Genomic DNA, 14,341 nt, shown 5'->3' on the forward strand with positions numbered 1-14,341 from the left:
TGAAAATAAGAGTTATTAGCTTAGCTTCCTACACCAGTACTTCTGCTGCTTCTCCAAACTGGGAGCGCATCAACCGCCATCTCCTGTCTCTTATACATTGAATGCAGATAGGAACCTAATAAAATCCCACCTGAATGATCCCTTTAAACAAAATGGAAGAATATAGCGGGCCTTTAGTTTTAAGACACCGAACTGATTTTGTTTTATCACCCAGTAGTCCCTCCAAGTGCCTTAAATTTCCTCCTCATTCAGTACATCAATATTGAGCTGTGAGGAAATTCGGAGGTGCTATAACAAAATCATCTTTAACACAAATCTTCACAGGCATTTTTAGAACGCCGTGATATGAAAATATATCGGACCTCATGTGAGCGATGACAGCTGCAGCTGCTTTTATTGTCAGTCTCTGAGGCTTGAACTCACAGTAATAGGCATCATCTACCCAGTGAAGGATGGATGCAGCGGGCTCCTCCATACTGCACACCCTCTGGAGCCGGAGTAGTGACGGTAAGAGGGCTCATGGTGCAGCAGCGAGGCTTCAAGTGCAGTAACAAGGCTCGGACTGCATTCTCAAGGATTATACTTAAGTAATAAGGGTGCTGCCTGCAGTAAAAATGATGACACTTGCAGCAGTGAAGCTGGAGCTGCTGTAACAAGGTGGGCTCTGTGGTAATAAGGCCCATACTGCTGTGATACAGCGCACGCTGCAGTAATAAGGCAGATACTGCAGTAATAAGGTGGATACTACTGTACTACACACCCAGTGACCAGATGTGTGGATGATGCTGTAGGTTTCTGGAGCTTCTTAGGCTTTGTCACTGCAAGAGGCTCAGTGGAGAGAGTGGAGCGCTCGACGGCATGTAGACACGTCTGCTGACCTAAATCTGCTCTCTTCTTTTGCCTTTTATTTATAGACTTAAGTGTGTGTGTGTGTGTGTGTAAGAGAGGGAGTGGGTGAGTTTGTGTGTGAGTACACTAATGACCAGAAATTTGAGATGCACATAGCCATGCGTACAAGTGTTTCCTTTCATCGACTTACTGCACAATTCTGTAAAAGAGATACATGATAATAAGTTTTTGTAAAACAGTGGATTGTCCCTTTAATTTGCACAGTACCTTTAATCCGAAAGAAAAAGGCTGTCAGGTCTCTTTTATCATTAACTAGTATTTAACGTAGAGCCGCAACGATTAGTCAATTAATCGATTAGTCGATTGTAGGGCTGCAAGTAACAATTATCTTCATTGTTGACTGTCAATTATTTTGTTAATTGATTTGTTGCTTTGTTCACAAAATGTCAGAACATTACAAAAAATGTTGATCAGTGACTGTCCACAACTCAAAAATATTCAGTTTACTGTCATAAAAGAGTAAAATAAACAGAAAATATTCATATTTAAGAAGCTAAAATCAGAGAATTTTGACTTTTTTCCTTAAAATATTACTCAAACCAATTAATCGACTATGAAAATAGTTGACAGTTAATTCAATAATCGATTATTAGTTGATTATCCAATTAATCATTGCATCTCTAGTCAATTTAAAGAAAATTAGTTGTCAACTATTTTGATAATTGATTCTAGATGTTAATGATAAATCTTCAACTAGAAAACCTCAACTGAAAAAACAAGACAAACATGAAAATGAGGAAAAAACATGTTTTGTATCTTATTAACTATTAATCAATTAATCATTTGTTAGTGTTATTAATTATCAGTTATGGAAATGCATAGAATTTGTAAGCATGTCATCGATCATTTCAGACCTTTTTTAAGGCAAAAACTTGCTTCATAGGTTTAAAGATTTGTTGCTCTTCTTTGTCGTTTATGATAATAAATGTAGAGTTTTTGGGTTTTTAATTTTTGTTTGGACAAAAAGAAGCAGTCATTTTGGACTTGGGGACATTTCAATCAGTATTTTTCACAGTTTTTTGTGGCCCTACTGGGCTGTGCAGAAACTTGGTTCTTGGTTGAACATAGCAAACACTCAGTTGCCAATTACATCTAGTTATATAACAACCCTGTTATAAATCTTACCGTAATGATTATATAATTTAAAGTCACTTTTGCTGCTTTAGTTTGTGGCTCTGTTGAATCATGCTGCTTTATACTGAGAGGTGTTTCTGATATTTTGTCCAGCCCATTTCTGTCACTGATGGTTCTAGACTATCTATTAGAAATTCAAACCCTTCTAAAAAGCTGTATGCAGCAGATAAAATGGAAGCTGAGTTTCAAGATGAGTCGGAGAAACCGGATCAAAAGTCGGTGACTGTTTCTTGCCCCTGACCTTTGCACGCCTCTCTCAGTCCTCCTCCTTCACACTGTTTGTACTGTGATGAAGCTCCAAACTGACTTTTGACACCTTAAAGGGGTAGTTCAGATTGTTTGATCATTACTGATAGCGTGTTACCTACAGTAGAAGGCAGTGTATGGGATGTTAAGAATATTTTCACTGCTTTAACTTGCTGTCAGACAGAATTTTCTGATGGATAAAAACAGCCAAATATCACTCTTTCCAAACCAACCAAACTCCAGCTGTCTGACTGTAAGGTAAAATGTTGAAATTTCTAAATGAAGTGAACACTTAAATTGATATTTGTTTGTTGTTGTTGTTGTTGTTGTTGCTAGGGGCTAAAATAACATTGGCAGCTGGCCCCTTAACTACAGAAACTTGTTCATTCAGACAAAAAAAAAGGATTTCTCTCAAGAAATAATTGTCATGCATATATTTTCCACCAAACCTGGAGAACAGAATCTTTCAGGTTTCAGTTCTGTATTAATTGTGAGCAGTATCTTTGTTTTAAGTGTTAAATCTCGGCCTGTCGTGCCGCTGCTTCACACCACAGTGTGTCTGTATTAATGGGATGCTGCATGTTGCGCAGTAGGAGCTGTGGTGTTTTGTAACCAGGTCTGTCATTACGTAAGAAATCATAGTGGATTCCCTGTCTGATACCCAGCTGACCTCTGTCATGTGAGCGTTTATGATCACTGTGAGGGAAAACACACACACACACACACACACACACACACACACACACACACACACACACACACACACACACACACACACACGTAGACATTGTTTCCCACTTATTTATTTACTCTCCTCTGCGGGCTGTCCTCCCGTGTTGTTGTTTTTACAGCAATTTCAAAATAAAAATGATAAGCATTAATAATAAATAGGAATTTAATAATATATGTTAATATCAAGATATAACATTTTTTAAAATGCAATTTTATTTTATTTTATTTTGCAAAAGGGCTGCTACTGACTGCTGCATTGCTTTTGTTTTGCAGTTGTACATAATTCCATCATTCATTCATTTCAAGACAACTTATGCCAATCTTTTGCACATCCTTGAGTTGTGGTTCCTACTTTTTTAAAATTTTATTAAAGACAGAGAGCAGAAGCAAGTTAAAGGCAAATGTTATAATGCTGTATACATCATAATATATGTACTAATAACCTTGAAATAATTTTCAAGGTTAGTTATACTGTCAGGCGTTTCAGTCATTATTAGAAAATTACAACTTACTGTAACTTTCCTCTAACTAACAGTAGTACCAGTCTGAGCCATAATATAGGTCATATTTATGATAATTAAATGACATTTAATATTTAGTTGACCTTTATTGGCCATCACCTAAACTCCTGTCAGCATTTCACAGTTTAACCCACACATGAAAACTGAACGCTGATTTGCTCACAGATAAATCTTCAACAGTTTTCTGGCATTACTTCCATGTTTTAGGGTTTTTTAGGACCACAGAGAGTCCCAGTGTGGTTGAGAGCAGCTGCTGGGAAAAGACACATGAGGCATTTTTTCTTGCCTGTTTTATTGCAGGCCGATGCAAAAAAGTGTGGCGTAACTTTTAGTGGATGATGATTTTAGATTGATTTATGATTATCTTTAATTTGGTGAGGAAAGTTACATAAATTAAAAACAGCTATCTGATGCAAGTATCACAGTGTTTCTGGCAGATGCTATAAATGCTCAACACCTGTCCCTTCAATGGCTCCAGATTAAGACCAGTAAGAAGACGGTAAACTAAGTGCAGCATGATGCCATTAAGCTCACAGTTAAAAACATTTAAAGGGATAGTTCAGATTATTTCATGTGTGCTTGTATGAAGTACTTATCTGTAGTCTGCATCCAATCCATAGTGTAAAAAAGTATTTTTTCAGCAGCAGAATGTTTTTTTTTTTTGACATCTAAAAAGTGGCTCATCTAAAAAATCAGTACTCATTCAAGTCTACGTGATTTTGATAATATTTTTGTTTGCTTTACTTTGCTGTTAGACTGCTGACCAACCAAACTCCATAGGTGAAATCAACTATTTTATGTTGCAGAGCATTACTGATCTACTGCTGCCTCCATCAGCTTGTGTTATTGTGTGACTTTGTTGGATCCAAACTAACCTTTTAAAACACAAGTCACACAATAATACAAACAAACTAATGACTGTGGAAGCAGAAGACCAGCAACTCCTTTGATCTGCAATGTAAAATTGTTGATTTCATCAGTGGAGTTTGGTCCGTTTCCAAAGGGTGATATTTGGCTTATATAAGAGTGTTTTCCCATCAGAAAAGTCTGTCTGACAGCAAAGTAAAGCAGTGTAAGTATTCTAAATATAGTGTACACTTAAACAGATATAGATTTTTTTTAAGTGTACCTTTTTTAACTGGCTAAAATGCATCTTGTTGCTGTCCCTGTCCACAGCGGTGCATTGCTCAGCCTCTGTGCTGGTGCTCCTCATACAACTACACATTAAATAATCCAAACTATTCCTTTAAAAACTACACATGACAACATGTTTGTTGCTGATTGAACCTGGATTTTGGTGATTTAGCAAATTCCAGGATTTTGAAGCCCAATTTGTGGCGCCTTCAATGAAAAAATGTCATAAAATGGATATATGGATACAGTGCAGACGGAGCTGTAGTAGTATCAGCAGCAGTCATTGCAGTAACAGTAGTAGTAGTAGTAGTATATCGTCATGGTGTAACTGTATCTTAAGTTGTGTGAAGCGTAGCTGCTGTTGAGTGTAGTGGGTCTGGTCAGCCTGCTCTACAACGCACTATCTCTTCCTCTGGGTTTTGTCTGGAATGTGTTTACTAGTTCTACATTGTGAGTGTGAGTGTGAGAAAGACACACACTCTCTCTCTCTCTCTCACACACACACACACACACACACACACACACACACACACACACACACAGAGGAGTGAGTTGGACAGTGTCGTCCTCGTGTGCAGAGCTGGATGCATTACAGCGAGGAGGAACAGTGGAGGCTCAGTCATGACTGCGTGCTGCTGAACGCCTTCGTGCATACAGTAACATGAAGATTAATGCATATCATACTGAGCACACAGCACAGTGCTGCATTCATGTACCTGCAGCAGAGCAGTGTGTGAGAGTGTGTGTCTCTACTTTGTGTATCCAAAGGACCTGAAATAGCCCGATGTGGAGGTGAGGGGGAGGGGTGGATGTGCAGCTAAGGCATGGAAACCAGCGTATCCGGTTACAGGATCATAATATCACTGCAGAGTCCATCCACTAGCACTGCACTACCGCACAACACACACACTCACACACACACACTCACATTCACACACACACACACACACACACACACACACACACACACACACACACACACACACACACACACTCACTACAGCCTGCTCTTGGAATAATAAGCTTGGCCCACATGTCTGTCGTGTGTTTGCAGGCGAACACACACTCTCATGCTTGCACACACACCTGACCTCCGCTCTACATGTAGAAGACACTCATGCTTTTAGGTTTTACACACACACCTTTTTGTGATTAGATACATACTGTAGTTTTCCTTTGCTGTGTTGTATATTATTTTACTACCAAGTGGAGTTGTCATGATATCAGAATTTTAAACTTTCATACAATGTCAGTATAAAAAAACAATACTGAGTACCACTTTTGATACCACAGCAAAAAGAAAAAAAGTCCCAGGCACACAAAATAGTTAAATTAACAACCTGCACACAGTGCTGGTACAGAAAAAGTCTGTCTGGTTTTGCTGCAAGCCAAATATCAGGCAGGACAGTTGAGCAGACCCTCCAGGATTTTGTAGGCTTTTTTTTGCGGGGGGGTGTTGCTGTCTAAAACGTCTGATTTCATGGCAGCATTTCTAAGAGAGCATGTTAAAATTGCAAAAAAAAAAAAAAGAAAGTTGCAAATTTTGTTCCAGTGAGAATAAAGCCACACTTTGTTCTGAGTCTCCAGAGTAACTGTGTACGCCAAAGGGTGGAAGAATCTGAGGTGATAAAATAAGTTTTTTTTGTATTCCTCATCTTGGTCAGGATGCTGTTCCTGCAGTTTACACACACTGGTGGTCTGATCGTCCATTCATCCGTATCTGTTATCAGGTCATGGTGGCGATCGGCCTCCAGAGGCGTTTTCCAGCTCCTCCACCTCAGGTGGCTCCTTTGGACACGGAGTATCAGTGGTTCTACTCCGAGCTTCCTCCGTATGTCCGAGGCTGCCGCCATCTGATAGTGTCCTGACTTAAAAAAAATCTTACAAACTGTCACTCCGACGAGCTGACCTGCTGTTTTATCTGCCCAATTTGGGCAGGCAGGAGCACACATGGTGTTTGCAAGACATTTAAGGATGTTATCTTGGACTTTGATCAACATTTTCTGACATTTTATGGACCAAGCAACTATTTGATTAGTGCAAAAATGATTGCCAGATTGATCACTTGTTGAAAAATAGGTCCAAACAACAGGTTTGTCCATCCGTGCGCCCACCTGTTCTCACATGTTTGGACCTATTTTTCAGTTGACAAGATTGTGGACTTTGAGAAACACTGATTTCACCATTTTCTGACATTTTAAAACAACTCAGTCAATTTATCAAGAAAATAATTGACTACGAAAATAACCTTTAGCTGCAGATTAACAAAATAGCTGACAATTAATTTAATATTCTTTGCAACTCTACTGAGTATTTCTCATATTTTTGCAACTTTCGTCCAGTAGTGACTGTTGGAAAAAAAATATCTATTATGAGCTTCAGTCTAAAAATATCAGTCATAGAGCTGACCTTCAAAACTGTGGGCTGGTTGATTTCTACTCAGAGTTGGTTGATTCAGCTATTTTTACCTCCTGAAAACCTCTTTTGGAACAGGTAGTTTTCAGACAGTTCTTTGTGAGACGGTTAACAGCGGCACGATAAGTCACCGTGACCTTGGATGAAGACTGTGGCTCCATTTTGGAGTCGCAGTCGCACTCCGCCGCTTTTATCATCTCCACGACTCATTTATGATCTGTTTTTCTTCTTCTTCTCCTGCTGTGTGCTCATATCGAGACATGGCTCATCGGGTGTAGGATGGTTCAAGGCCTGTGAACTTTGACAGTCAGTTGAAGGAGGGAGGTGGGGGGTGGGGGGGTGGGGGGGAGTGGAGGGAGGATGAAGAAGAGAGAGTTAAAAAAGAGTGAAGAAGAAGAGAAGAGGTGGAGGAGAAGGAAAGGAAAGAGAAGAGGAGGATAATGAAGTGGAATGTAAGGGGTGGGGCACCTCTGGTATGTCAGCCCTTCACCGTGTGTGTGTGTGTGTGTGTGTGTGTGTGTGTGTGTGTGTGTGTGTGTGTGTGTGTGTGTGTGTGTGTGTGTGTGAGAGAGAGAGTCTAAACACCCTGCCATGAGTCAGTGAGTCAGACATGCGCAGCTGCTTCAGCTCTCAATCACACACCACAAACTGCTTTGAAACTAACTCTGTTGCTCTGTTTCCCTCTCTCTCTCTCTCTCTCCCTCTCTCTCTCTCCCTCTCTCTCTCTCTGACACTCTGATTCGCCATTTTCCTCGAAGCTCCAGCAGCAGCAGCTGCAGTGAATCCACAAACTCGAGTAGAAAACAGTTCAAATGGTTACAATCAAGGATTTTAGTTCTAGGAGTTTTGATTTTGTCTTCTTATTACTGTTGGGTTTCTGCAACGATCAGTCGATTAATCAACCAATCAGTCATTTATCAAGCAAAAACATCTACATTAGCTGGTTGCAGCCTCTCAAATGTGAGAATTTTTCTGGTTTTAATTGAGCATTTTTTTATATTTTATTAGCTAAATGATTCATCAGTTAATCAGGCCTGAGTGATATATGTGAGAAAGATCATTACAGTCAACTTTCATATCAGTCAGTATCAATAATGATTGATGATGTAGTTTGTGGCTGGTCATATGTTGTGTACCCCAAAGGCTGGAAACACCTGTGGTGATGAAATTAGTAAAAATCACAATATTTTTGACCAGATACGTCCATGTTGCGACAAAACTGTAAGGATGACTCTTGGTGCTTTCACAAAATATTACAACCAATGAGATTTTTTGATGAATAATCATCAGTAATGTGAATATAATGACTTAGCAGGTAAAGACAAATAATAAACCAGCAACAACAGTAGTAATGCAGCCTTTATAACCAATACTTAGGACATATCATGATATAATGATATACACAATCTATCATGATATCAAATCTCATATCACGGTGAACTAACAGCAGGTTTGCTCCTAAATTTTGTCTGGCAGGAGAAAACCTGTGCTCTCGATGATGTGAGAAATGCCTGAATTATTAAATTATGCTGTCTTATGAGACGTTCACGGCCCTCCAAAGTCTGCTGACGTGACCCAGATCAACACCAGAATGAAGACACGGTAGAAATCGGGCTGTTTGTTGTCTTTTTACCCGCCGGTTATTTGACCAAAAAGGAGGTTTTGGGGGTTTGGTGCCGAGCTCAGAGGCTCCACAGCAGCAGTTTGAAGTTGAGGGAGGAGAGAAAGTCGCTCATTCTCCTCCCACCTCCTCCAGAACCAATCTCTCACCTACTCTACTTCCTCCTCCTCTTCCTTGTCTTCCTCCTCTTCCTTCCTGCCCCCCAGCACACACACCCCTCCCTCCTCCTCCTCCTCCTCCTCCTCCTCCTCCTCCTCCTCCTCCTCCTCCTCCTCCTCCTCCTCTCCCCCATCCCATTCTTTGTCATCTCTTTGGGTGAATTCCCAGCTGACTCTGTTTGTCATGGCAACCAACCAGTCGTGGTGACTGGGCCTGCAGCTCACACTTCCTGTGTGTGTGGTTGTGTGTGTGAGAGAGGAGGCGCATGCGCAGTGTGTGTGTGTGTGTGTGTGTGTGTGTGTGTGTGTGTGTGTGTGTGTGTGTAGACAGCGACTGGCTGCATGAGCCTGTCAGCCTGGATTAGAGTCAAACACACTGCAGCGATGCCTGTTTTCTTTCTTTCTTTCTTTTTCTGTCTTTCTTTCTGTCTCTCTGTCTCTCTTTCTTTCTCATTTTCCTGCACCAATAATGTCACCAGAAGGTAGTTTGGTTTGATAGAGAGATCTGTAAAGCTACTGGAACATGGATGTTTGGAGAATGTGCTGTACCACATTCAAGCTGACTTACCTGGAATGCAAATTAAACCAATAATATTAAATGTCATTTAAAGGGATACTTCAGATTGTTTGATGTTTGGTTGTGTGACATACTTATGGGTAGTCAGTGTATTACCGATGGTAGATGGTGGTCGACCAGCCTCCAGTTTGGAGAAGCAACAGGAGAACCAAACTACTGTTGCCAGGATCAGCTACAAAAGGTGTTATAGCCACCTAAATAAGATCGACTTAAAAAAATAGATATCAGTTTCACTTCTTTAGTTAGCTATTTTGCAGCCTTTTCTGACTGGAAACCGCTGTGATATAAGCTGTGAAAGCAGTTAAATCAGTCATTTTACTTTGCAGAACATGGGAGTTGCTGGGCTACCACTGCCTCAGTAGATTAGTTTTGTGTGATTGTGTGACTTTGGTGAATCCAAACTAACCTTTTAAAACACTAAAACACCTCAACAGATTGAGGCAGTGGTCAACCAGCAACTACAGTTGTTGGTGTTCTGCAAGGTAAAATTACTGATTTTGCCTATGGAGTTTGGTTGGTTTAGAGAGAGTGATATTTGACTTACGTAACAGTTGTTTTTCCTTCAGAATAAGGCTGTCTGACTTCTCAAGTGAGTCTTTTTTAAGTGGCTAAAATACCTTTTGATGACAGGAAACAGGCGTTATATCAGCCAATTATTGCTGCCAACCAAACTCCATTGGTGAAATCAGTAATTTTGCCTCACAGAACATGGGACTTGAACTGACCTTTTAAAACACAGAAGTCACACAATAACACAAACTAACAGATCGAGGCAGCAGTAGACCAGCAGCTCCTGCGTTCTGTAAACTAAAAACACTGATTTCGCCTGTGGAGTTTGGTTGGTTTGCAGGGAGTGATATTTGGCAGATATAACAGCGAGGTTAAGCAGTGAAAACATTCTAAATATAGTGCACACTTAAACTGATTTTTATCCCTTTAACCAACCTGGCCAGACAGAGGGAGAGATAAGAGACAGACAGACATGAACAGATGAGGAGCTGAAACTGAAACTGAACTTCTTATCTGGTAAATAACTCGACATAATTCCATGTAATTCTGTGGTGTATCTATGAAGTGTGGACTGCAGTGTGTTAACAGTGACACTGGCAGGGTGACAGCTGTTTCATGTGAACGGGTCCATCGTGGCTCTAACACACGGCGTGCCGTCTGAAAGTGGTGTAAGTAACTCACTGTGCTGTTCTAATATGGCAGGAGGAGGAGAGGGGGGGGCAGGGCTTTAAATCTGGCCTATGATCCTGTGCTCCAACAGGGAACGCTGAGATTACATAACTCAGTGTGTGTGTGTCTCTGACTGTGTGTGTGTGCGTGCTGTGCTACAGTATGCAGTGGTGAGGCTCCCTTTGCAGCTGCTCTTGGTTTCAATGTATGTTTTTTTTAAAATCTCCTGTTGCAGTAAGCTTGTTGCGTTTAAGCAGCTTTATGAATCACCACGTTAAGCCGCTGCGTCTCACTCTGCAAACTTCACTGCTGAACATATATATCAGTGTTTCATATAGGAGAGATGTGGTGTGACAGTGATTATCTAATGCACAGATTCAGTAATGCTGCTTGATTTAACAAGCAACACACACACAAAAAACACACCTCCCAAATGTCTGTGATACTGTGATATTTTTGGAATATCAGAATGGTTTGAGGTGTTTTCCAGGCAGGGAACAGAGTCAAATTTCACCAATTTAGAAATGCTCCATTAACAAAACCAGGCAGGATAAAGAGCTTTTGGTGCTTTCAATTGGTTACAGGAAGTCATGAATGAGTCCACTGTGGGGAAACCATGTATTTAAAACATGGTTATTGGTTACTGATCAATATTAGTTTATTTGTTTATCCATCACTGCCTTGTAGGGCTGCACAGTTAATCGCAAAATTATTTAAGTTGCAGAACCAGAACCTACTCACAATTTTTTGACAAAGGAAAAGTGTGTGCAAAAACAGCATTATAATGAGGTACTGTAGAGCTGCAGAGACGCTCTGGGCAACAGATCTTTTCCAGATGTAAGAAAACATGTTTGTTTGATACAGACCCAGGCACATGTCACATTATTATGTTTTGTTCTGTAAATATGAAGATTTTAATACAAAAATGATAATTTCCACTAACTGTATTGCATATTTCAATCAGAATTTCAGTCAAAATAATCGCAGTATCTTTTTTTTTTTACCAATCATCCAGCCCTGCTGCCATCTAGCATTTTTAATCCAAATATGATTAAAATTGCGACACAATTTGAAGTCAGATATTGTTGTGCTGCAGAGCTTTCCTGGCCGACACACATTATTCTACAGATGCAGGTCGCTGCAGAAATCACAACATAATCATTTTAGCATGTTTTTCAATGAAAAAATAGAATAATTATATTGCAATCATATCACAATTCAGTCCAAATAGTCACAATTAGAAATTTTGCACCACTGTACAACCCTACCCGGGGGTAACATGTAATTTGGGGTTGACCAGTGCGTTTTTAAAAAAGTAAAGTCCCACCAGTAAACAACGCCACATCACAGCAGAATCTGATGCATGCGATTTTTTGCTCAGATTGAATAACATATTTTCAAGTATCACATATTCACATTGAGTCATTTGTTTGATGAGAAAAGACAAAAATTGACTTTGAAAATTTATTTTGCTTTCTGTGTGAACACACCATGAGAGCTGAGAGAATGAGTTGATTGATTGATTGATTGATTAGCCAATCAACAGGAATTTGCTAGCTTCTAGCTCGTCTGATCAATGACCTCCTGTCTTCTGTCTCTGGTCTTTTGTGTTTTCCAGATATATGTTCGGTAAAGGTGCGAAGCGGAAGCTGGACGAGGATGAAGAGGGGCTGGAAGGCAAAACGCTGGAGGCGGCGGTGGCGGGCGGGGGAGTAGGCGTCGGCCCAGAGGGTTTGTCCAAGGTGTCGTACACGCTGCAGCGGCAGACCATCTTCAACATCTCCCTGATGAAGCTGTACAGCCAGCGGCCGCTCGGCGAGCCCAGCCTGGAGCGCCGCGTCCTCATCAACAACATGCTGCGACGCATCCAGGATGAACTCAAGCAGGAAGGCTCCCTGAGGCCGCTGCTGTTCCCGCCCTCGCCGCCGCCCGACGACCCCATGGATGAGGGCTTCCGTGAGGCGCCGCCCTCCTTTGGTGTTCTTTCAGCGACGGCGCAAATATCACAGCCCTCTGCGCTGCTGATGCCGGTGATCGCTCCGCCCCCTTCACCCCACCCAATGGTGCCTCCCAACTGCCAGGCGTCCCCGGTCTGCCCCGCCCGTGTTGAGGCTGGCTCCGCCCCTATGGAAGCCTGCCTCACTCCGGCCTCTCTACTGGAGGAGGACGGTGGAGATTCAGCCTTCTGTGCTCCATCCCCGCCCACTCCTCCTCTGTCGCCACCGTCGGCGCCACCTCCCCCGCTTCCTTCGGCACTTCTGAGCCAGGCGTCCCCCAGGGTCCCTGTGCCCGCCTCGTCCAGTGACGGTTTCCCCTCCGCTCTGAGTGACATGGAGTTGGGTCCTCCCACAGCCATAACAAGGACAGCAGCAGCTAATACTACGACCGTGACTACCTCCCCGGCGCCCATGCCGCTCACCCCGCCCTCCCCCTCTGCTCCCCTCCCACTGTCACCCCCAAGAGACTGCAGGACCGCGGGCGCTAAACCAGAGGCAGCTGGCCTCTTGCTAGCGGAAGGCCGCGGCGCTGAGCTACGCCCATTGGATGCTCTGCCCACACTGCCCCCTGGTGGCCTCGTAGACATTTCCTCCTCCCCTTCCTCCCCTCCCTCCTCCTCCTCGCCCTCGGGGTTCCTCTCAGACTTGGCGCTGGACGATGTCCTGTTCGCCGACATCGACACGTCCATGTATGACTTTGACCCCTGCACAACAGCGGGGACCGTGGGCGTAACGGCAGGCGGTGGCCTCGCCAAACTGTCGCCGGTAGTGACGGCAGACGACCTCCTCAAATCGCTGGCGTCGCCGTACAGCGGCCCCGCCCCCCAGGTTTCAGCCAATCAGCCTTTCAAAATCGATCTGACAGAACTGGACCACATTATGGAGGTGCTGGTGGGCTCGTGACTGGTGGACGCCACCGCCGCCTCCGAAACACACAGACGGTTGAATCCGGAGAACGGACTGGAATGAAACTTTGGGAACGATTTGGGCCTTTTCCTGGTTGTTGTTTTTATGTTTTTTTTTTTACTCTCTTCAAAGGTCGGTAATTGTAAACATCGATGGTGATGTCATTTAGTACTACTATGACAACTACTACTACACAACACTGTGCATGCACTGTGCTCGCCTTTCCAAATATGGAAACGAAGAAACTGGGAAACAAAGACACACATGACACGGTTGTATTTCTATACTTGTGAGCACAGACGTGTTTACGTCTCTGCTGTATTGGAGAGGGCAAGACCGGCCTCAGAGCTGCAACCGCTAATCGATTAGTTGTCAACCATTAAATTAACCACCAACTATTTTGATAATTCTGAGTTTTTAAGGAAAAAAAAATCTTTTTAAATGTGAGTGTTCTTCTCTCTGACAGTAAACTGAATCTGGATAAAACTGATCAATGTTTTTCACCATGTTTGATTCAAAACTCAGAAATTTATTGAAGGCAGCTTCCTCGACATAATGAGTTTTCTTCACTTTTTTTTTTACAGTGCAGTTGGCCTGTAAACAGGTAGAGCTGTGTTTCAAGGGTTAATGATCTACGTGGAGTAAATTAGTTGCAGCATGTAGATCATGAATCCTTGAATTTAAAAACAACTCATTGAAATCGATTGAGAAATGTAAATGTTATATTCCTTTTTATTCATAAAAACATGTATGTTTACAGGTCAGTCTTGCCCTGTCTGATGTGGTGATGATGTTGACGTATGTATATATAT

At 42.1% G+C, this 14,341-nt stretch overlaps 1 protein-coding gene across 2 annotated transcripts in view; it reads left to right on the forward strand.

The window, feature by feature from the left end:
• Positions 1-13,928, forward strand: part of sertad2b (SERTA domain containing 2b) — a 48,457-nt gene extending 34,529 nt beyond the window's left edge. For both annotated transcript variants that reach the window (XM_084736541.1, XM_084736540.1), the window contains exon 2: positions 12,245-13,928. In XM_084736541.1, coding sequence (XP_084592667.1) covers positions 12,249-13,526 — 1,278 coding nt within the window. In that variant the 5' untranslated portion in view covers positions 12,245-12,248 and the 3' untranslated portion in view covers positions 13,527-13,928. The remainder of the gene's footprint in view (positions 1-12,244) is intronic.
• The last annotated feature ends 413 nt before the right edge of the window (positions 13,929-14,341 follow it).

This window comes from Lutjanus erythropterus, chromosome 14 (genome assembly GCF_056507025.1).
Source record: "Lutjanus erythropterus isolate fLutEry1 chromosome 14, fLutEry1.hap2, whole genome shotgun sequence".
Lineage (NCBI taxonomy): Eukaryota > Metazoa > Chordata > Actinopteri > Lutjaniformes > Lutjanidae > Lutjanus > Lutjanus erythropterus.